We start from the raw sequence: 23,507 nt of genomic DNA on the forward strand, positions 1-23,507 counted from the left end.
TGTATGTTTTATGTATATATATGTATTTTACATTTTTTTATAATCATATACCTTTACCGAATTTTTTGGCCTTTATTGAACAGACTAATGTTACTCATTAAATAAAAATACAGAAATTGAAAATAAATATTAAGAATAGTATAAATAACTGGTCGAACACTGTCCCAATTTAATGACTTTCCATTTCTTCACATAGGGACACCTATCTTATGTGCAACAGCAATCGGATCCTTTTGAAAATGCCTTCGAATTGATTAGGACCTAGTTTCGTGGAATCCTCTCTCATCAATCTGACTAAAGAAATGAACCCAACAAGTGTCAATAGGTTGATAGCAGTGGACCATTTTTTCCTAGCGGTCATTTTATTGACACCGAAATAACGACAGAGCCCCGAACCTATATGATATACACTTGACTCGAGGAGAATGGCTAATGGCACCAGACCTCCAAGCCACTTCCACCACCTGTTCTTGTTAGATAGTAATTGCTTTATAGAGGCGAAATCCACCTCAGTAGAGATAGAATTTGGTACCCATTTCATAATTAATAAATGGTATATCAGAACGGGAACAAGGATATATCCACTAATTACTTGTGGAGGAATGCGGAAGGTCCTATATAATCCGAATAAATACCCAGAAATTCCACCAGTTAAACCTATCGTATCCTGGGATAAGTCTTGTTTTGCGGATATTTCTAAATGACGATGTTTATTCCTTGATGGCTTATTCCAGTTGTTCACGATACGGAGCAAGACACCTGCGGAAACATGAAGAGTAATACCTGCAACTAACAGTTTGGTAGTTATGGACGGTAAAATCTCTCTTACCATCATAAGAACGTCGTCAGGAGCTGAATCAGGTGATATCGCCGGCGTGATCAAAGTGTTTGCTGCGTGTAGTGGGAAATACAGTGCCATGGGTAGAACTGAAATTTTTTGACAGTTCCAAAGGAATCTCCGACATGTGCTCTTGGAAACTGGGTACGGAATACCAAATATTTTTTTCCTTCCATTAGGACTACCATCTCCTTTGGGGGTATTTGTACCATTATCATGAGGGAGGCTAGTGGGTTCTATTGGTTCTGGAGGCACTTCATGCAGCTTTATCATCGCAAAAACCAAATTTAGGTCCAACCGATTTGCGTCTTAAATATTCAAGGCCTTTTTGAGGCAAACAACAAACGTTGGAAAAGCTTTCCTTACTTAATTTCCAGTTGACGATTAACTTTGGACTCACACAATTACGAAGCACGTATTCGCTCTAAAGTCAATCTTTTCAAGGCCAGCTATTGCGCTAATGGACAGAATTATGGGCAATCCACAATGTTGGGAGGATGATCTAGTAGAATTGGCTGAGACACTTCTTTAGTTTATACTAAAGATATTCTCCCTTGTATAGATGACAGGAGGTTTATTACGCATAAGTTTCTGCGCTTTTCTTTTTTTTTGGGCCCATTCGGGGTTCGAACCGCTAGTTATATCCGCACTCCTGCGCTCGCAAACTCTCATTGGATCATTCTTACCCATTCGGGTCATAATGTAAGCCTTTACCATTTATGGCACTTTGGTTTCCCTTTCCATCTCACATCTTAAATTCTATTGTTTTTGAAAAAAAAAATAAAAAAAAGATTAAAGGCAATTAGTTAGCTGACGTATACACATCTCTGCCAGTACAGCTACGTTCACATACAAGACAAAGATCGAATAGTAGCAACAGGAACAAGAACTAAAGAAGAAAGAGGATGGTGAAGAGCAAACCCAACCAGGGTGCGAGTGGAGCACGCCGTAAACCCGCACCTTCTTTATACCAACACATTTCTAGCTTTAAACCGCACTTCAGCACGCGAGTCGACGACGTCCTGCATTTTAGCAAGACAGTGACATGGAGGAGTGAGATTATTCCCGACAAATCCAAGGGCACTCTGACTACTAGTCTTTTATACTCTCAAGGTAGCGATATTTACGAAATAGACACCACTTTACCATTAAAGACATTCTACGATGACGACGACGACAATGACGACGACAAAAGTAATGTCAAGACCAAATCTACAGCTGCCCCAAATCCTGAATATGGTGATGCTTTCCATGATGTTGAGGGAAAACCATTGCGTCCAAAGTGGATTTACCAGGGTGAAACAGTTTCAAAGATGCAATACTTGGAAAGCTCGGACGATAGCACAGCAATCGCAATGTCCAAGAATGGTTCTTTGGCGTGGTTCAGGGATGACATCAAGGTTCCCGTTCATATCGTACAGGAAATGATGGGTCCTGCCACCAGATATTCCAGCATTCACTCGCTAACCAGGCCAGGTTCATTGGCAGTGTCTGATTTTGATGTGTCGACAAATATGGACACGGTGGTAAAATCACAAAGCAATGGCTACGAAGAAGACAGCATCTTGAAAATCATTGACAACTCCGATAGACCGGGAGATATCTTACGTACAGTGCACGTCCCAGGGACCACCGTGGCCCATTCAGTTAGATTCTTTAACAACCATTTATTTGCATCTTGTTCAGATGACAACATTTTAAGGTTCTGGGATACAAGAACAGCAGACAAACCGCTTTACACACTAAGTGAGCCGCAAAATGGACGACTAACCTCCTTCGATTCCTCTCAAGTTACTGAAAACCTATTTGTCACCGGCTTCAGCACGGGTGTCATCAAGCTATGGGATGCGCGTGCTGTGCAGCTGGCCACTACTGACCTCACGCACAGGCAGAACGGAGAGGAGCCGATCCAAAACGAGATAGCCAAGTTGTTCCATTCAGGCGGCGATTCCGTGGTCGATATCCTGTTCTCACAGACCTCCGCAACAGAATTCGTTACCGTTGGGGGGACGGGTAATGTCTACCACTGGGACATGGAGTACTCTTTCTCAAGAAATGATGACGACAACGAAGATGAAGTCCAAGTGGCTGCTCCAGAGGAACTTCAGGGTCAATGTTTAAAGTTTTTCCATACAGGCGGTACAAGAAGATCGAGCAACCAATTCGGCAAAAGGAATACCGTGGCGCTACACCCCGTAATCAATGATTTTGTCGGTACTGTCGATTCAGATAGTCTTGTTACTGCTTACAAACCATTTCTCGCCAGTGACTTTATTGGCAGAGGTTACGACAATTAAAAAAAAAAGGAATAAGAAATAAAGTTACTGCATAAGGGAAAGGGCAATAACTCACAAGCATTTACGTATATAATTCTGTTTTTTTTTATTCATTTCTAGCACGCTATTGGGGTTATAATTTTTTTTTGTAATATATAGCGATGGTATAATGTTCTATAGATACTGGTATCGCTCCTAATAAAGACTCTTTCAGTTCCTGAAGCCAACGAAGTAAAGACTCTTAAAAGAGGGTTACCAGTAATTTGCCACGCGTTTTTCCTTTTTTTCTTTTTCAGTCAAGAAAAAGAACAAGAGCACGGCTATATGGAGGATCTAATGGCGACATACTCCATCTCTAAGTTCCTTCTTTCGTTCCTCGGACGAGTGTTGATGTTTACCATTCGGAATCTGAAAGGTTATTGCTAAGGAAAGCCCAGAGGGATATGCAAGATACGGTCGTGCCTGTAGCGCGTGAGGAGGCGGTGTTCAATATGCGGTGCTAGCTTCCCTTTTTGGAACGCGCCGGGGTATAACGAAAGAAAGGCTAAGTCATACAATAGGCAAAAGACTTTGTCTTTCCTTTTTTCCCCTTTCCTGAAATAAGGTGGTAGTGCTTATTGAAGTGTGTTATCCCTTATGTAATTGCTTAGCTACACGCAGTGAGCACACATACAGTGGTGGTCACTGCTCTTTTTTCAATATTAACTCGTGGATAGTTCGGCCATTTTCCTTCGAATCCTCGTTTATTATCTCATATTCAAAAGTGTTCTTTCCGGGCTTTTTTTTCCCTTTTTCTTTTCTATGCAGTTTGTCCCCTTAATGATATAATTTTTTTTTTTCAGTTCTGTAGCTTCTTCTAGTATAAAGAGAGGAGAGAAAAGAAGATCCGAAAAGTTTATATTCGCTTGAGTTATAGTTACTAGAAGGAAACTTGATTATTAATCAATTGATCTTGAACAATACAAATAAAACAGAATACTGTATACAATTCAACAAAAAAAATGCCAAAAAAAGTCTGGAAATCAACTACGCCTTCCACTTATGAACATATCTCCAGCTTGAGACCAAAATTTGTTTCTCGTGTAGACAATGTTCTTCACCAGAGAAAGGCCTTGACGTTCAGCAACGTTGTTGTTCCGGATAAAGAGAACAATACTCTAACCTCCAGCGTTATATACTCTCAAGGTAGTGATATCTACGAAATTGACTTCGCTGTACCATTACAAGAGGCCTCTTCAGAACCAGTGAAAGACTATGGAGACGCCTTTGAAGCTACTGAAAACACCTCACTGAGCCCAAAATTCGTATATCAAGGTGAAACTGTCTCTAAAATGGCTTACTTGGACAAGACTGGGGAAACTACATTATTATCCATGTCTAAGAACGGGTCATTGGCCTGGTTCAAAGAGGGTATAAAGGTCCCTATTCACATCGTACAAGAATTGATGGGTCCAGCTACCAGCTATGCCAGCATCCATTCTTTAACCAGACCTGGTGATCTACCTGAAAAGGATTTCTCATTGGCCATCTCTGACTTTGGTATTTCCAATGATACCGAAACCATTGTGAAATCCCAGAGTAATGGTGATGAAGAAGACAGTATTTTGAAAATAATCGACAATGCTGGTAAACCAGGTGAGATTCTACGTACCGTTCATGTCCCAGGTACCACAGTGACTCACACCGTAAGATTTTTCGATAACCATATCTTCGCATCTTGTTCAGATGACAATATCCTAAGGTTCTGGGACACTAGAACTTCAGACAAGCCTTTATGGGTGCTGGGAGAGCCAAAGAATGGAAAATTGACGTCGTTCGATTGCTCTCAGGTTTCCAACAACTTGTTTGTTACCGGTTTCAGCACAGGTATCATCAAGTTATGGGATGCCAGAGCAGCTGAAGCTGCCACCACTGATTTGACTTATAGACAAAATGGTGAAGATCCAATTCAAAATGAAATCGCTAACTTCTATCATGCCGGTGGGGATTCTGTTGTTGACGTCCAATTCTCTGCCACTTCAAGCTCTGAATTCCTAACTGTTGGTGGTACCGGTAATATTTACCATTGGAACACTGACTATTCTTTGTCAAAGTACAATCCCGAAGACACCATTGCTCCTCCTCAAGATGCCACTGAAGAATCCCAAACAAAATCGTTAAGATTCTTGCACAAGGGTGGAAGCAGAAGGTCTCCAAAGCAGATAGGAAGAAGAAACACCACCGCTTGGCATCCAGTTATTGAAAACTTGGTTGGTACTGTCGATGACGATAGCTTAGTCAGCATCTACAAGCCTTACACCGAGGAAAGCGAATAGTCGTCACGCCAAACACACGGAACAAGGCCATATTTAAATATTTAATGTTTTTGACTACTTTTAGTTTCATTCTACTCAGAGTTGTTTTTTTTTGGCTCTGTGTGATGAAAATGCGCCCTTAAAGCTATATATGATCTATTGTTAGTATATTTATTATTCAACTAATATTTAACCAAAGCATAGTTGTCTCTAGTACGAGGCGCCATGCACCTGCTAGCGATCAAGTCACTAACAACGAATAAGTTCCTATTTCTCAGGTCATTGCGACAATTGAAAAATCGGATCGACTGATTACCATTAAGGCGTGTGACGGCTCAAAATAAGGAAGTTTTGTTTTAAAGGGCAAGAAAAATCTGGTACAATTTAAACAGAAGGTTGCTCTCTAGCAGGGTTGGATCTAGTTTTTCATAGCTTGCATTTCATATATGATTGCGTATTTCTCGCACTGTACATAGACCAAATCAAAATTATCCTGTTCATTACACAGTTTGCGCAGTATGGCTTCACTATTCAGACCCCCAGAATCTGCGAAAGGCAACCCAAATTCTCCCAGACTCAAATTGCCCCTCCTACGAAATAACCAGCTAAATGAAAGTAATATATATTCAACGTCGAATGGGAGTTCCACAACGGCGTGTGGCCACACCCCGGAACCACTGACCTCTTCCACATCGACACTTTTTTCTCAGACCCGACTTTATCCTAGCGACTCATCAGTGACTTTAAACACAATGAAGAAGAGGCCTGCACCGCCATCATTACCTTCATTAAGCACAAATCCGCTATATAAGAACAAAACACTACCCCAACTCGTACCCATTGCCGATGTGCCTGACTCCAAGCAAGATTTAGGGTTAAAACAGCATGTGGTAGCAGCAAATGAACTGCCAGGTAGTTATGAGTTAACCCCTTCATCAATGACTAGTCCCTTTTCACATACAAACACGTCTTCTCCCTACCTCAGAAATGATCTGAACAATTCAGTGGGATCTGACTTTTCAAATTTGATATCGGCGTATGAACGGAGTTCAAGTCCAATCAAATCGTTTTGCCAGCTTGAATCACCTTCTGAATCATACATCGACTTAAACAGTGTACGAGACGTTGACCAACTGGATGAAAATGGTTGGAAATACGCAAATTTAAAAGATAGAATTGAGACATTAGGCATCCTAGGAGAGGGGGCCGGTGGCTCTGTTTCCAAGTGTAAACTGAAAAATGGATCGAAAATATTCGCTTTAAAAGTGATAAATACATTAAATACAGATCCCGAGTATCAAAAACAAATATTCAGAGAATTGCAGTTTAATAGAAGTTTCCAGTCCGAATATATTGTACGATATTATGGAATGTTTACTGATGACGAAAACTCTTCAATTTATATTGCCATGGAGTACATGGGCGGGCGATCGTTGGATGCTATTTACAAAAATTTGTTAAAACGTGGTGGTAGGATCAGTGAGAAAGTCCTCGGGAAAATAGCAGAAGCGGTACTAAGAGGACTATCATATTTGCATGAGAAAAAAGTTATTCATAGAGATATTAAACCACAGAATATTCTACTGAATGAAAATGGACACGTGAAGCTTTGTGATTTTGGAGTCAGTGGAGAAGCCGTCAACTCGCTAGCCACAACATTCACGGGAACCTCCTTCTATATGGCTCCAGAAAGAATTCAAGGCCAACCGTATAGCGTCACATCTGATGTATGGTCACTTGGATTGACGATTTTGGAAGTGGCGAACGGGAAATTTCCATGCTCTTCTGAGAAGATGGCAGCCAATATAGCTCCCTTTGAATTGTTAATGTGGATTTTAACATTCACGCCTGAATTAAAGGATGAACCCGAATCCAATATCATATGGAGTCCATCGTTCAAATCTTTTATCGAGTACTGCTTGAAAAAGGACAGTCGCGAACGGCCATCTCCAAGGCAGATGATTAATCATCCCTGGATAAAAGGGCAAATGAAAAAAAAAGTCAATATGGAAAAATTCGTGAAGAAGTGCTGGGAAGATTAATCGATTGTCATTTTTTTTTCTTAACATCAGTTAAGTTTATTTTATTTTCTTTCGCACTTGCCACAAGTTTTTGCGCCCATACAAGATTCATACCCAGTATAGTTTAACTACAGCACATTGCTATACACAGCTTCTAAACTAAGTAAATTCGAATATATTGATATATTAATTTAACGTGCAGGGTTGGCATTTAGTGGCCTATATGTCTTTGTACTTGGTATACGTATTCAGTGATGTTCTAATACCTCGCAACGCAATTTCCAGCGAGGTTAGGTTGAGGCAAAGTTAACTCCCAAGAATCACAACGCCTGCCGTGTTTGAGACACAACTATATACTCTGGTGTTACTGTACGCATTTAGAAACAACGATAATTTGCTAAGTGCTACTTTAGATTCAAACTACAAAGACACATATTGTGGAAGAGTAAGTTGAAAACTTGAAAATGAGAGCTTTTTCAGCAGCCACGGTTAGGGCCACAACTAGGAAGTCGTTCGTTCCAATGGCACCAAGAACCCCTTTTATGACGTCTTCGTTTGCAAGAAGTGTAACTCCAATGACAAGAATGAGATATTATTCTGATGAAGCAAAAAAAGAAGAAGCCAAAGAAGGCAATGAAAATTCGACTGAAGAACAATCAGAAATCAAGAAACTAGAGAATCAGTTAAGTGCGAAGACTAAGGAAGCTTCTGAACTCAAGGACAGATTATTAAGATCTGTTGCAGATTTCAGAAACTTGCAACAAGTCACAAAGAAGGATATTCAGAAGGCTAAAGACTTCGCTTTACAGAAGTTTGCTAAGGATTTACTGGAATCCGTAGATAACTTTGGTCATGCTTTGAATGCTTTTAAAGAAGAAGACTTACAAAAATCCAAGGAAATTAGTGACTTGTATACAGGGGTTAGAATGACAAGAGATGTTTTTGAAAATACCCTAAGAAAGCATGGTATTGAAAAATTAGATCCATTGGGAGAACCATTCGATCCAAACAAACACGAAGCAACATTCGAACTGCCACAACCTGATAAGGAACCAGGTACTGTTTTCCATGTACAACAACTAGGTTTCACCTTGAACGACAGAGTTATCAGACCAGCAAAAGTCGGCATTGTTAAGAGCGAAGAGAACTAATTTTGACGAATTGCTACTACCTTTGTCTTTATCTACGTGTGCCTTTTTTCTTTCTCTGCCTGGTTTAGTTTTATTTAGTACGTTTACTTGTATATATTTGTAAACTAATAAAAATATAAAGGAATAAATCTCAAAACATATCTATTCTGTAAAACTGGAAGTATGTAAGTTACTGAAAGGCACAAATTACACAAGAGTGACAATTTTTGGTTCTTCTGTATGTATTTCAGAGAAAGCTCTTTTGTTTCTCTACGACTGGCCACTTCCTCTTTTATTTTTTTGTAAACAATGACGGCGAGTTTCTTTTGGAACGTGAGCAGAAAATTATTATCTGTTGTAAACAATCGCATCGGCAGGAGGGCGTAATCTTATGCTAAAGACGTGTAGTTTCAAAGGACAATAAAGCATTAGCTGTTTTTGTAGCGCATCTTTTTTAGCAAGTTCACACGTTTATTGAACTTATTGTGAATTTTAAGTAAAACACCTTTTGTTTTCTCGAGGAAATCTAGCTACCTTTTCATAGGTGAAGTCATCGCATAATATTCCATCAGGACATTCCATATATCTGGAAATATATATATGGCTTCTGTACCTAAGCGCCATACGTACGGTGGCAACGTTGTCACTGACAGGAACCGTCATTCTCTTCAAAGGAATAATGAAATTTTGCATCCTATACGTAAAGACCAGCGAAAACATGCCACATTCGGACCATACATAATTGGTTCCACTTTGGGTGAAGGTGAGTTCGGTAAAGTCAAGCTGGGTTGGACTAAACCATCCTCCTCGAATGAAGTCCCTAAGCAGGTAGCAATAAAACTAATTAGAAGAGATACAATCAAGAAAGATGCCGATAAAGAAATCAAAATATATCGCGAAATTAACGCACTGAAGCATTTAACTCATCCTAACATCATTTATTTAGAAGAGGTCCTACAGAATTCGAAATATATTGGAATAGTGCTAGAATTCGTATCTGGAGGAGAATTCTATAAGTATATTCAACGTAAGAGGAGACTAAAGGAATCTTCTGCATGCAGGTTGTTTGCCCAATTAATTAGTGGCGTCAATTATATGCATTACAAGGGACTTGTTCATAGGGACCTGAAACTGGAAAATTTGTTATTAGATAAGCATGAAAACTTAGTCATTACGGATTTTGGTTTCGTGAATGAATTCTTTGAAGACAACGAATTAATGAAAACTTCTTGTGGTTCACCATGTTATGCGGCACCAGAATTAGTTGTTAGTACCAAGGCATATGAAGCAAGAAAGGCAGACGTTTGGTCATGTGGTATTATTCTTTATGCAATGCTCGCCGGATATTTGCCGTGGGATGATGATCATGAAAATCCAACGGGTGACGATATTGCTAGACTATACAAATACATCACTCAAACACCTCTTAAATTTCCCGAATACATAACCCCTATTCCAAGAGATCTGCTAAGGCGAATTCTGGTACCGAACCCAAGGAGAAGGGTGAGCTTACAAGCAATAGAGAGGCATGTGTGGTTGAAGCCTCATGAAGCGTTTTTAAGCATTCAGCCGAACTATTGGGATGAACACTTACAAAGGGAGCGTCCACAATTGTCTAATAAAGGTGATGTTGGTCGCCACTCAACTTATTCTTCACCAGCATCGTCGTACTCAAAAAGTAGAGATAGAAACTCTTTAATAATAGAGTCAACGCTCGAGCAATCTCGGATGTCCCCACAACCTTTAGCTAGCGGTTCAACATCACCGAAATCCTCCAGTGATCCAAGAGTGGTGTTAAATGCTGCGAAAAAAAATATGAAAGAATCCAGTATAACTAGCGAACGTACGAGTGCACCCAGCAAGTACACACGCGATTCAAAAGACAACTCCCAAATAGAACAAATAGCGGCTAGACATTCATCCAGGGGCAATAAGCATACATCAGTTGCAGGACTCGTGACAATTCCGGGCTCCCCCACAACTGCAAGAACAAGGAATTCACCATCAGAACCTACTGAGCATCTAAAAGGTCCTAGCCCGCCAAACTTTACTCAGGAGGAATTCCACCGTGTTGGTAATTACCACGTGCCTCGCAGCAGACCTAGGCCAACCTCATATTATCCTGGACTCAGTCGTAACACACCAGATAATTTAGTTGATATTCCAGTAAATAAGCTAGGCTCAAGCGGAAGACTGGCAGATACCAAAAACATAGTAGTACCTTTGCACAGCCTTGAAGGTAAGCCTTCGGACATAATACACGATGCCACCAAAGCTACGATCTCCAATAATTCCATTATACTATTATCGGAAGGTCCAGCTGCAAAGACTTCCCCCGTAGATTACCATTATGCTATTGGCGATTTGAATCATGGCGACAAACCCATAACAGAGGCTATCGTTAAAATGAATAAAGACCTTACTCATAAAATAGTAGAGCATAGTTTTTCCCAGGAAAACGTCGAATTAGAGGGTACCTCAATGATATCAGTTACGAAAGAGTCTAATGACTCCACCGATGAAGAACGTGTGGATACTCAGCCAGAGAATGTTGGCCACTCTTCTAATAAATCGGACGCATCCTCTGATAAAGAGAATAAAAAGAACTACGAAAGGAAGAGGTTTAGCTTCATGTCGTTATACTCATCCTTAAATGGTTCGAGGTCCACTGTTGGATCTCGTAACTCAAAAGGAAACGCACCCCCCATTTCATCTAGAAATCCTTCAGGACAATCGAATAAGAATACCATTAAAATAACTCAGCAACAACCACGTAACCTTTCCGATAGCAGTATGTTAAGAGTTTCAAATCCCGACAAAAAAATTAGTGATAATAGAAAAAGAAACAACACATCTGGCTACGTTGGAAACGAAAATCCAGGAAGGTCGGTACGAGCTTCTGTTATGGTTTCAACATTACGAGAAGAAGATCGATCCGGATGGTCGAATGAAGGGAATAATGTTGAGGCACAGACCTCAACAGCACGAAAGGTTTTAAATTTTTTCAAAAGAAGGAGCATGAGGGTTTGATTTTTTAGTACGTAGGTATATCGGCAATTACAACTATATTATAGAGTGATAATATTATTTTCTTTTTGAAATTCTAATAGTCTTTTTGACGGGAGCACCAAATATCGTTTAATAACGTGCTACATGCTCCTAATTAAAAAAAAAGTTACCTAGATTATTTACATAGAAAACATTGTATAAAATGAATGGAGTAAGAACTCAAAATATAAACAAAAGAATAAGGATATATATATATGAATGCTTATTTTTTATATTTTATACAATATTAATAACAATAATTATAATTTTGTTTTGGTTTAACTTAATTAAATGTTAGATGGGTACAAGAAAATTCTGACAGAGGCACCGAAAGTTTTGGCTGGCAAGTTGTTTCTAAAGGTAGCTCTCACGACACCAGAGTTACCGTGAGTTCTGGTGACCTTACCCCACATAACTCTAATCTTAGAGCCTCTAACTTCCTTGGAAGCTCTGTAGACGTAGGCAATACGTTTACCCAAGTAAAATTGGGCATCTTGTGGAGTGGCAACACCTTCAATCTTGATCAAAGAAACATTTGGGTTGTTGACTCTCTTAGATCTTTGGTAGGATAAGTGCTTACCTTTAACGTATACTATCAAAATAAAAAAGAATAGAATTTGTCAATTCATATATACAACTGTTAGTAAGGTTGTACTTTCATGAGCACGTTGCGGAGTGAAATAATTCGTCATTTGATCGAGCTCAGAATATTGAAACAGCGGCAGTTGTTCCGGGGAAATCTCGTTTTTTGTTAAAGTGTTCGAATGATACATATCCACTATCTTAACATTCATGGCACGTGTACTATCTCTTGCAAAACGTAATTCGTGAAGCTTTCTCTTATCTGATGAGAATCTCAAATTGAATACGTTTTCTCATACTTCTTAGTATAAAAGGTAAAATGGTCCATTTATTATAAGTTTCTCTTTTAAATTCCCTTTATGAACTCGTCTATCCTCCTTTTCCATCGTAGATCATATGCTTTTACTACCTTCATATACTTTTATAGTGGTCGTCCGACAAGTGCGGTACCCAACTATAACATACGCTTTCTCCAGGTATCAATAATCTCTTTTGAACTCAAATCAGCCTATTTCACAGCATCATTATATCATATAGTAATCTTGTAACATACATCTATGGGATTCGGCCATTTTATCTATGATTTTATTTGTTTTGCTTTTGCGAAGGTTGTCAAAGCAAAGTAACACTTTTTTGACCTTTATCTGCTATAACGATTGTGTGTTTGGAAGCTGGTGTTAGGTGTACAAGCCACGGATAGCCTCACTACGGCACACAGGTTTCTTTGCAAAGCAAGCAGCTTCACATGTCACAGATGCAAACGGAGGCATTCCAGAAGGGCAAGTAGAGACCATAACGCATACCATCGTGAATGGGTAGACTCATGGAAGGGAAAGCTCATAGTGCACAGGGCAGGGCCCCTCCAGTGGTGATATTCTGCTACGCTGGGCTTGAAGAGAATGGTATGCAAGAGGAACGCTCTCTAGGCAGAACAAATTCTAATCGTCTGTCTACCAGTAGAGGTTTTCGCAATCATAACATTCACCTGCAAAAACACTATTGCCTCTGTTTCGACAGAAAAATTAGAGTAGTATGTATGGGCTCATGTGTGGGTTTTCAAAAGCCGTCAAAAAATTGTTGCCCCCATACCCCACATACTTTCTACAGTTAGCCCTGACTTTTTTTCTTTTCCCATATAGCGCGTTTATGTGAAGCAAGTCCTGAAAATTTTCTCATTTGCCCATTTTTACCAAACATATATAAAGGCTCCTCATTTCATCTATTTCCAATTCTTACATTTGTTTCCTATTATTATTCTTCTTCTTATTTTACTTAAAATCTGTGTCGACGTACTTCAGTATGTAATATACCCTAAGCTTTCCACCTAAAGAAATCATGATTTGAAAGATATAGGACCTAAAGGCCCTCAGGAACTAGAGCTTTCATATCAGGACGGGTTTAATGAGAAATTAAAAATTATCCATAGCAGCAGCTTTTGACTAACACATTCTACAGTAGGATCATTTCTATAGGAATCGTCACTCTTTGACTCTTCAAAAGAGCCACTGAATCCAACTTGGTTGATGAGTCCCATAACCTTTGTACCCCAGAGTGAGAAACTGAAATTGAATCTAAATTAGCTTGGTCCGTAATCCTTAGCGGTTCGGCCATCTATAATTTTGAATAAAAATTTTGCTTTGCCGTTGCATTTGTAATTTTTTCCTTTGGAAGTTATTACGATATTTAATGGCGCGATGATCTTGACCCATCCTATGTACTTCCTTTTTGGAAGGGATAGGCCTTCATGGGTGGGTACAAATGGCAGTCTGACAAGTTAACCACCTTTTTTTCCTTTTCTAAATTGTTCAAAATCAAAGGTTTGATTTTCAGTGAAGAAATTGGATTAGTTAATTTTTAAGTTTAGTTAAATGTATTGTAGTTTATTGTAGTTTCCTTAAAATAGCGTACTTCCTCCTAAAGTTCGTTAAAAGCGATGTGGATGCGAAACCAAAATTTTGGCATTTATGTACGGATGGCATCGCCGATCAGCGTAACATTTCATTTATTACTTACCGTTTACATGAAGCCCAACACGATAGTACGAGGAATTGAAAGGCCCAACGAACTACGAGCATGACTGGAGGAAAGATTCCTGTTGTAGGGATTGTGGCATGCCTACAGCCGGACATGGGGATAGGATTTCTTGGAGGCCTACCATGGAGGCTGCCCAATGAAATGAAGTATTTCAGGCAGGTCACTTCATTGACGAAAGATTCAAGCAAAAAAAATGCTGTGATAATGGGCAGAAAGACATGGGAGTCCATTCCACCCAAATTTCGCCCACTGCCAAATAGAATGAATGTCATTATCTCGAGAAGCTTCCAGGATGATTTTGCTCACGATAAAGAGAGATCAATAGTCCGAAGCAATTCGTTAGCAAACGCACTGACGAACCTAGAAAACAATTTCCAAGAGCATCTGGAAAGAATCTACGTGATTGGGGGTGGCGAAGTTTACAATCAAATCTTTTCCATTACAGATCATTGGCTCATCACAAAAATAAACGCACTAGATAAAAACGCGATTCCTGCTATGGATACTTTCCTTGATGCGAAGAAATTAATGGAAGCATTCAGCGAGCAATGTCCGGCCCAGTTAAAAGAATTTCTCCCCCCTAAGGTCGAGTTGCCCGAAACAGACTCTGATCAACGCTATTCGCAGGAGGAAAAAGATTATCATTTTGAATTCACTCTGTATAATCGTAAATGATACCCCCCGCCCGTATATTCTCTATAATACTATTAAATAGTGATAGATTTGATAAGCCTCATTTTCTTACTTGGGCCTCGAAGGCGCGAACAAACTGTAGGGTAACAGTTTGACACCTAAACGACCTTTCAGCCTTACCTGCCGTATTTCTTCAACAACGCCTGTCGCCATGTTAAATAATAACAATCGTTTGTGATCACCATTGTCGAATTTGACGCGCTTAGGCAAAACCCATTATTTTGGCCTCGTTCCCTACATTCAACAAAAGATCGAGATATGTCGTCAAAGAGTCGTTAAAAGGGAAGATTTATAAACTATCCTATTTTTGTACCTTGTTGTCCTGGATCCAGTTGGGTCTTTTTTCTTTCAACCTGTCTATGGGTCCAATCTTTCTTTTCTTTACTTAAAACATCATACGTCTAAGTGTATCCTGCTAAATTACGAGGGAAAATGTCTCAACACGCAAGCTCATCTTCTTGGACTTCCTTTTTGAAATCGATTAGTTCGTTCAATGGCGATCTGTCGTCTTTGTCTGCACCACCATTTATTCTTTCCCCCACTTCTTTGACAGAGTTTTCTCAGTATTGGGCTGAACATCCAGCTTTATTTCTGGAACCCTCATTTATTGATGGTGAAAATTACAAAGATCACTGTCTCTTTGACCCAAATGTGGAATCACAAGAAGTGGCGCGAATGCTGGCAGTAGTTAGATGGTTCATTTCAACTTTGAGATCACAATATTGCTCTAGAAGCGAATCGATGGGTTCTGAAAAAAAGCCTTTAAATCCATTTTTGGGTGAAGTATTTGTTGGTAAGTGGCAAAATGATGAACACCTAGAGTTTGGTGAAACGGTGCTTTTGAGTGAGCAAGTTTCACATCATCCACCTATGACAGCATTTTCAATTTTTAATGAAAAAAACGATGTTTCTCTTCAAGGTTACAATCAAATTAAAACTGGTTTCACTAAAACATTGACGCTAACCGTCAAGCCATATGGACACGTCATTTTGAAGATCAAAGATGAGACTTACCTGATTACAACCCCGCCTTTGCATATCGAAGGTATTCTAGTCGCTTCTCCATTTGTTGAATTAGGGGGCAGGTCATTCATACAGTCATCAAATGGTATGTCATGTGTTATAGAATTTTCAGGAAGAGGGTATTTCACAGGCAAGAAGAACTCCTTCAAGGCAAGAATCTACAGGAACCCACAAGAGCATAGTCATAAGGAGAATGCCTTATATCTGATCTCAGGTCAATGGTCAGGTGTCTCAACAATTATAAAAAAAGACTCGCAAGTTTCACATCAGTTTTATAATTCATCGGAAACTGCTGCTGAACATTTATTAGTCAAACCGATCGAGGAACAGCATCCTTTAGAAAGTAGGAAGGCTTGGAAGGATGTGGCAGAAGCAATCAGACAGGGCAATATTAGTATGATAAAGAAGACTAAGGAAGAACTAGAAAATAAGCAAAGAGCATTGAGAGAACAAGAGCTCGTGAAAGGTGTTGAATGGCAAAGAAGATGGTTCAAACAAGTGGACTACATGAATGAGGATAAATCAAACGATGTAGAGAAAGCAAGTGAAGATGATTTTAGAAAACTGGCATCCATGCTGCAGCTTTCTGTGAAAAATGTGCCAAGTGGGACGTTGATTGGCGGGAAAGATGATAAAAAGGATGTTCAAACCGCATTGCATTGGAGGTTTGATAAAGATTTATGGATGAGGGAGAAGGAGATTACTATATAATATAAATGTTCTTAAAAAGATAACTATTAAAAATTAATACTAATTGATGTTTGCATTGCACTTTTTTTCAAGAAATATGCAAGTGTTTTATATTTTTAACTTTTGTTTTTGAATTTCAGTATTTAACAGAGAAAGAATTATATAGCTTTCAAGCGGAATAACAAAGTTTGTAAAGAAAATCTCCACCATCCACTTATAACCCAAAGTGCTCTTTCAAAATTTCTGTTACTGCCTATGGATATCTTGGAATAGATTTTTTCGATTCAACTCTATCCTGAAGAGATGTGAAGAACTATAACATGTTGCAAAAAAAAAAAAGATCTCAAAAGAAAGAAAAGAAGAGATCTTTACAGATTAAAAAGAATTAAAGGTTGACGCAATGAACGAAAAGGCAGAACTAATCTTGGTGCCATGCCACTCAATATGGAAGTCCTCAATACAACCCAGTGATAGATCATTTAATTTGGGTCAATCAGCTGAATACTGGCATTTAGCACCTTTTCAGTACGAGGGTAATGATCATTTGGCATTCATCAAACACGGCCTAACAGCAATCAAACTACTTCTGCAAACAACACATGCCGCTACTGTTATATTCAGTGGGTCTCAAACGAAAAAGGAAGCAGGCGCTATATCTGAGGCACAAAGCTACTATTTTTTATTTGAAAGGCTGATCAGATATGTAATGAGCAATAATGACATTGAAGTTCCAAACTTTGATGACGATCTGTGTTCTTTATTGAAAGAGATCAAAAACCTGCTAATAAGTCAAAGTGTAGATATTGATGAAATGTTTTATGGTGGTTCAATCACTACTGAAGAGTTCTCGCTAGACTCATTTGATAATTTAGTTTATTCCATATATAGGTTCGAAGAAGTCAATAAAAAATTTCCACAGAAAATAACTATAATTGGGTTTGCGTTCAAAATGTCAAGATTCATCAGCTGTCATGCCAAGGCCATTGACTACCCACAATCAAACATAACCTACGTAGGAATTGATCCTAAACCAATAAACTACAACCAAAAACAACTTTCAGAATATTATAATGATCTGGTACAAATGGAAAACAAAAATGCACTAAGCTTGTTTTCATCAGATTGGTACGCTACTAAGGATAGATTACTCACTAAGAAGAGATCTCGTAACCCATTCAAAAGAACTGCACCATACGCTCAGAATATTCTCTTCAAAGGAAACGGTACGTGGATCGAGGATGACGAGAAATATTTTGAGAGGAACATAAAGAACAAAATGCCGTGGTCATTACCAAGAAAATAAAAGTGTCGAACCATTGCGAAACACGAATACATAAATGTAAATCACTATATAAAACCCAAAGAAAAGTTAGTACAAAATCAGTGTTTACTGTAACATGCATCGCTTAAATCTCCTCTTTCAAGTGAGAGAATTCGGCGCTGAAAAAAAGCTTTGTCAAAACCAGGAAAAAAACGTAAGATAGGACACAAGGTTCTTTTTCTTAATGTAAACAAGAAGTAGCACCATAGCCGTGGAACCTCATATCCAATTGTATACCAAAAAAGCTGTTAATAATTGATTTGAAATGGGTGTTGCAGATTTGATCAAGAAATTCGAAAGTATCTCAAAGGAAGAAGGCGATGTCACCGTTGATACGAGCAGTCAGTCAAAGCCACTCAAATCAGACGACGAAACCAAAGACTTGAATCAACAAGACCCTCCTGCTGTTCCACAAGAAGATGACTCAAACGAACAGCATGAGAGTGAGCCGGACACAACTAATAGTGGCAGATCTGTTGAAAAACCTGAAACCAACGAAGGAGAGAAAGAAGAGGGTTCCAAGAGCGAGGAAAAAGTAGATCCTAAAAGTGAGAAGGCTGATTTCAACGTCGGTGATTTTCAAGAGCCTAAAGAAATGGAAAACACTGGCGCTGAAGTTCCTGCAAATAATATTGAGGAATCCAATGCGATTGAAGAAGGCTTGGCTGAGGAAACCGAAGAAATTGCCGCTCCTAAACAAAAAGAAAACGAACAACATGACGAACCAGAAGAGGATTCTTCAAATAATGCATCTGAACCAGTCGGAGAGCATTCTCAATCTGAAGAAGATGTTGACACCGAGCAATCTAATGGCGAAGAAACTCAAAATGCCGAAAACGCTTCTCAACAAGCTAACGATTGCTCTACAAGTACCACGATTCCTAAGAATAAGAAAAAAAAAAACAAAAAGAAAAATAAGAAGAAGAGAAATGCCAATGTCAACGCCAACGTCAACGCTGAGGTCGACAGTACCGCAACCGGTGCAAATGGTGATACAACCGGCGGTAACATTGGTACCATCGACGGCACTACGTCATCAACAACTTCCGCAGTTCAAGAAGTGAATGATTTGGAAGTTGTTGGTGACTCTTGTCTTAGGCATTGATCAACAGCATAATAAGGAGCATTTAGAAGCATTAACTCAGGATGTTAAAGAAGAGACGTTGGAAAATATTGCGCACGAGGGTAGAGGTGAAAGTGCAGATGACCAGAATGCGATGGAAAAATCAGATTTTGAAAAATCAGATACAGAAGGTTCAAGAATAGGCCGTGACTTGCCCTTCGAATTTGGGAAACGTAATTTGACGGAGGAATCTGACGTTTGGGATCATAACGCTTGGGATAATGTTGAGTGGGGTGAAGAACAGGTTCAACAAGCGGAGCAAAAAATTAAAGAGCAATTTAAGCATCCTGTTCCTGATTTTGACAAAAAATTATACAATGAAAATCCAGCACGTTATTGGGACATTTTTTATAAAAATAACAAGGAAAACTTTTTCAAGGACAGAAAGTGGTTACAAATTGAATTCCCAATCTTATACGCATCTACCAGGAAAGATGCAGACCCAGTTACAATATTTGAAATTGGCTGTGGGGCAGGTAACACTTTTTTCCCAATTTTGAAAGATAACGAAAACGAAAACTTGAGAATAATAGCCGCTGACTTTGCTCCAAGAGCAGTCGAATTAGTCAAAAATTCCGAACAGTTCAACTCCAAATATGGCCATGCAACGGTGTGGGATTTGGCCAATCCTGAAGGTAATTTACCTGATGGCGTCGACCCTCATTCTGTGGATATTGCAGTGATGATTTTTGTTTTTAGTGCTTTGGCACCAAACCAATGGGACCAGGCCATGGATAATCTTCACAAAATTTTGAAACCAGGCGGTAAGATCATATTTCGTGATTACGGTGCATATGATTTAACTCAAGTTAGGTTCAAAAAGAACAGAATCCTAGAAGAGAACTTTTACGTTAGAGGTGATGGTACAAGAGTTTATTTTTTCTCTGAAGAAAAACTAAGGGAAATTTTCACCGAAAAGTATTTCCTGGAAAATAAAATTGGAACTGATAGAAGATTATTAGTTAACAGAAAAAGACAACTAAAAATGTACCGCTGCTGGGTACAAGCTGTTTTTGACGTTCCTCAATAGGAGGACCTGAGACAATGTACTAATTTCTTTTCTCATAACAAAAAAAGTAAAAATTTTCTCGTCACGCATATCATTTTGGTGATTAATTGTTTTCTCCTCTGATATCACTTCACTTATTTTTTGTAATTTTTTTTTTTCTACCCCATAGAATTCGTCTTATAAGTCTATACCCCCAAAACTATTTATCATTTCAATATTATCTGTCGCTATTTTATTAACTCTTTTTCATTAGAACTAACTAAAATGCATGGCTTTATTATACATTTGAGGAAAATTACCCTAATTTGACTAGCTCGATTCGGATGAATTTGAAAAATCAAATTTAATCATGACCGATTTAGCCATCCAGAAAGATGGAAAACAAACATATTCGTAGAGTTCATCTTCGTACATAGAAATTTTCTCTTCGACTTGATGATAATCAAAAATCCATTAAGGATGGTTGGCAAAACTTATCGTCACGCTGTTACTGCGCTAAACTCTTTGCAATCAAATTATGCCAACATCATGGCTATACGTCAAACAGGTGATCGTAAAAACACTATGGCATTATTGGAAATGCACGAATGGTCTAGAAGAATTGGTTACTCTGCATCGGACTTCAATAAATTAAATATTGTTCATATTACTGGAACAAAAGGTAAGGGTTCTACCGCCGCATTTACCTCATCCATTTTAAGACAATATAAAGAACAATTACCACGTATCGGGCTGTATACATCCCCACACCTGAAGTCAGTAAGAGAAAGAATAAGAATCAATGGGAAACCGATTTCGGAGGAAAAATTCGCAAAATACTTCTTCGAAGTTTGGGACCGTCTAGATAAAACAACCTCTTCTTTAGATAAATTCCCCCATATGATCCCAGGAAGTAAGCCTGGCTATTTCAAGTTCCTCACATTGCTTTCATTTCACACTTTCATACAAGAGGACTGTAAAAGTTGTATCTATGAAGTCGGCGTCGGAGGTGAATTAGACAGCACTAACATAATCGAAAAACCAATTGTCTGCGGTGTTACGCTATTAGGAATAGACCATACCTTCATGCTAGGTGACACTATTGAGGAAATTGCTTGGAATAAAGGAGGAATTTTTAAGCCTGGAGCACCAGCATTTACTGTCGAGAAACAACCTCCTGAAGGGTTAACAGTATTGAAAGAAAGAGCTAAGGAACGCAGAACGACGTTGACAGAAGTGTCCCCATTTAAACAGTTGCAAAACGTCAAGCTTGGAATTGCTGGGGAGTTTCAAAAAAGTAATGCCTCTCTTGCCGTTATACTGGCTTCTGAAATCTTGCATACTTCCAATATATTGAACGAGAAGATCAGATGCAACTCGAATGCATTGATTCCAGAGAAATTCATAATCGGTCTACAAAATACTAAGTGGGAAGGCAGATGTCAAGTCCTTGAAAGAGGAAAAGACGCTTGGTATATTGATGGTGCGCACACCAAAGATAGTATGGTAGCAGCATCAACATGGTTCAGAAACACGGCCCGTTTGTCGAAGAGAAAAAAGATTTTACTTTTCAATCAACAAAGTAGAGATGCCAACGCTCTTGTAAATAACTTGTATTCATCTGTTTCTCCAGAGATTACTTTCGATGATGTGATATTTACCACTAATGTCACTTGGAAATCAGGCTCATACAGTGCAGATCTCGTTTCTATGAACACTTCTCAAGAAGATGTGGAAAAATTGAAAGTTCAGGAGTCATTGGCCAAGAATTGGAGCAAAATAGACGGTAATCGTGCCCAAACGCATGTAACGGCTAATATAGAGGAAGCAAATGAATTAATTGAAACACTATACGATGAACCTGTTGATATATTTGTAACCGGTTCATTACATCTTGTTGGTGGATTATTGGTCGTTTTTGATAGAATAGATGTAAAGTAATTTAGACTTTAAAAAGCATACATAATGGAATTTTATTTTTCATTCATTATTTGTTAAAGAGACTAGTTTAGTTATTTAGTTTTAAAATTCATAATTACAAGTCAATACAAGGCTGGTCTGTAATATCTTTCCCGTACCATATTGTCCATGTTTTAAAGTATTTATTATTTAGATATGAGCCCTTTTGTTCGTATTCTTCCATGGCTCTCATAGCACTGGAAATATCGTAAAAGAATATAGAAATGCATAGTTTTCTTGATACAATAGGTGTGATTTCTAAAACCTCCCCAAAATTTTGAAAATCTTTTTCTAATTCCCGAATATCGATGTTTTCCAGAGTTTGCCCTTTGTCCAGATTCGATTTGTTAAGTGTTGTTTTTGTCGAGCTTTTTTTCACTATAAGACACCTTGATATGAGCTTTTCCCCCTCTACGATTCTGTTTACAGATTGTTCTTTCATAACATTTTCATATGTACTCTCTAGGAATATCCATTCTGGCTTTAGTTGAACTCCATTAACTTTAAAAATATTTGTTTTTGCGTATCTCATAAATGACTGGGCCCCGTCGTAGTTTAAGAAGAAAAGGTCAACCTTATGCAAAGAACGTTCTGGAGTATCGTATCTATAAACAACAATCCTTTCCAATGAACCTCCACGCACTTGGGACAGTACACTAGAAATCCCTGTGCCGCGCGGTATATCGTTTATTGAAATTGATCTTGTTTTGAGAAAACCGGGATTCTGACAACCTGCTATTTTCTTATCAGCAACCCCTGTTTCTTCTGGATATATTTTTCCCTTAACAACTAAATCCTGATTAATGTATTCGCCATTCTCATAAAATTTATTGACGGGTGCTTCTGTTTCCTTATTACTGTCACCGTCTATGGAAAAAAAACAACCTTGTGAATGGTGCTGTCTTTTCCAAAGCTGTTGAACATTTCTATCCTCTTTTTTTGGACGCCTCTTGTTCACATTTGCCCTAACGGGTGTATAGGAATCGGTACCACATGAACCTGCCTCGCCACCAAACAGATAAGCTTTGGCAAATCGTCTAAAACCTATGAGCTCATTCCCATTCGAACCAGACGAGTCATTGAAAAATGAAAAAAAAGATGATCTTCTCGATATTAAAGCTTTCTTTCTCAGACCTTCCGAGTCTTTATGCTTTGTGTAAACGTCTGTGTTCGAGTAGTAATTCTTGTGCATTTAACCGAATAATACGCTTTATATTTTATTTTTGTTTTTATCTTCGTTGATTCCCGACCTAGTATGCGAGAATATTTTTGTTTTTTGTTTATAAAATATTGATAGCTATTGGACGATAGTTTTTTCCTTCCTAGATTCTTCTATTTGAAGAATATGGTCACTTCCTTTGATAGGATATATCTAAAAAGTGTTGTTTCTATTTAAAAAGGCTTTATCTTTGTGTGCCATGCGCGAATACATATTTACCGACGCCTCAAATGACACGACACGGAAACAACAATAGCGTATGGAGAAA

The 23,507-nt window shown here is 38.6% G+C and overlaps 11 protein-coding genes across 11 annotated transcripts; 9 read left to right on the forward strand and 2 right to left on the reverse strand.

The window, feature by feature from the left end:
- Positions 1–202: 202 nt before the first annotated feature.
- MCP1 (Mcp1p) lies at positions 203–1,111 on the reverse strand (the record flags this gene model as incomplete). Its single annotated transcript, XM_033913462.1, has 1 exon — positions 203–1,111. One exon carries the CDS (start codon positions 1,109–1,111, stop codon positions 203–205), a length of 909 nt encoding a protein of 302 aa, XP_033769353.1.
- Positions 1,112–1,743: 632 nt separating this feature from the next.
- Positions 1,744–3,135, forward strand: WTM2 (transcriptional modulator; the record flags this gene model as incomplete). Its single annotated transcript, XM_033913463.1, has 1 exon — positions 1,744–3,135. The coding sequence occupies one exon, from the start codon at positions 1,744–1,746 to the stop codon at positions 3,133–3,135; it is 1,392 nt and encodes a 463-aa protein (XP_033769354.1).
- Positions 3,136–4,115: 980 nt separating this feature from the next.
- WTM1 (transcriptional modulator) lies at positions 4,116–5,429 on the forward strand (the record flags this gene model as incomplete). Its single annotated transcript, XM_033913464.1, has 1 exon — positions 4,116–5,429. The coding sequence occupies one exon, from the start codon at positions 4,116–4,118 to the stop codon at positions 5,427–5,429; it is 1,314 nt and encodes a 437-aa protein (XP_033769355.1).
- Positions 5,430–5,926: 497 nt separating this feature from the next.
- Positions 5,927–7,450, forward strand: MKK1 (mitogen-activated protein kinase kinase MKK1; the record flags this gene model as incomplete). The annotated part of the gene is made up of 1 exon (XM_033913465.1): positions 5,927–7,450. One exon carries the CDS (start codon positions 5,927–5,929, stop codon positions 7,448–7,450), a length of 1,524 nt encoding a protein of 507 aa, XP_033769356.1.
- Positions 7,451–7,893: 443 nt separating this feature from the next.
- Positions 7,894–8,580, forward strand: MGE1 (mitochondrial nucleotide exchange factor MGE1; the record flags this gene model as incomplete). Its single annotated transcript, XM_033913466.1, has 1 exon — positions 7,894–8,580. One exon carries the CDS (start codon positions 7,894–7,896, stop codon positions 8,578–8,580), a length of 687 nt encoding a protein of 228 aa, XP_033769357.1.
- A 579-nt stretch (positions 8,581–9,159) lies between these two features.
- On the forward strand, positions 9,160–11,589 carry KIN4 (putative serine/threonine protein kinase KIN4; the record flags this gene model as incomplete). The annotated part of the gene is made up of 1 exon (XM_033913467.1): positions 9,160–11,589. One exon carries the CDS (start codon positions 9,160–9,162, stop codon positions 11,587–11,589), a length of 2,430 nt encoding a protein of 809 aa, XP_033769358.1.
- Positions 11,590–14,262: 2,673 nt separating this feature from the next.
- Positions 14,263–14,898, forward strand: DFR1 (dihydrofolate reductase; the record flags this gene model as incomplete). The annotated part of the gene is made up of 1 exon (XM_033913468.1): positions 14,263–14,898. One exon carries the CDS (start codon positions 14,263–14,265, stop codon positions 14,896–14,898), a length of 636 nt encoding a protein of 211 aa, XP_033769359.1.
- Positions 14,899–15,348: 450 nt separating this feature from the next.
- Positions 15,349–16,650, forward strand: HES1 (oxysterol-binding protein related protein HES1; the record flags this gene model as incomplete). The annotated part of the gene is made up of 1 exon (XM_033913469.1): positions 15,349–16,650. One exon carries the CDS (start codon positions 15,349–15,351, stop codon positions 16,648–16,650), a length of 1,302 nt encoding a protein of 433 aa, XP_033769360.1.
- Positions 16,651–17,029: 379 nt separating this feature from the next.
- On the forward strand, positions 17,030–17,932 carry SPAR_O03570 (uncharacterized protein; the record flags this gene model as incomplete). The annotated part of the gene is made up of 1 exon (XM_033913470.1): positions 17,030–17,932. One exon carries the CDS (start codon positions 17,030–17,032, stop codon positions 17,930–17,932), a length of 903 nt encoding a protein of 300 aa, XP_033769361.1.
- Positions 17,933–20,541: 2,609 nt separating this feature from the next.
- MET7 (tetrahydrofolate synthase) lies at positions 20,542–22,002 on the forward strand (the record flags this gene model as incomplete). The annotated part of the gene is made up of 1 exon (XM_033913471.1): positions 20,542–22,002. The coding sequence occupies one exon, from the start codon at positions 20,542–20,544 to the stop codon at positions 22,000–22,002; it is 1,461 nt and encodes a 486-aa protein (XP_033769362.1).
- A 94-nt stretch (positions 22,003–22,096) lies between these two features.
- On the reverse strand, positions 22,097–23,212 carry SSP2 (Ssp2p; the record flags this gene model as incomplete). Its single annotated transcript, XM_033913472.1, has 1 exon — positions 22,097–23,212. The coding sequence occupies one exon, from the start codon at positions 23,210–23,212 to the stop codon at positions 22,097–22,099; it is 1,116 nt and encodes a 371-aa protein (XP_033769363.1).
- Positions 23,213–23,507: the final 295 nt, after the last annotated feature.

The sequence above is a fragment of the Saccharomyces paradoxus genome, chromosome XV, assembly GCF_002079055.1.
Source record: "Saccharomyces paradoxus chromosome XV, complete sequence".
Taxonomy (NCBI): domain Eukaryota; kingdom Fungi; phylum Ascomycota; class Saccharomycetes; order Saccharomycetales; family Saccharomycetaceae; genus Saccharomyces; species Saccharomyces paradoxus.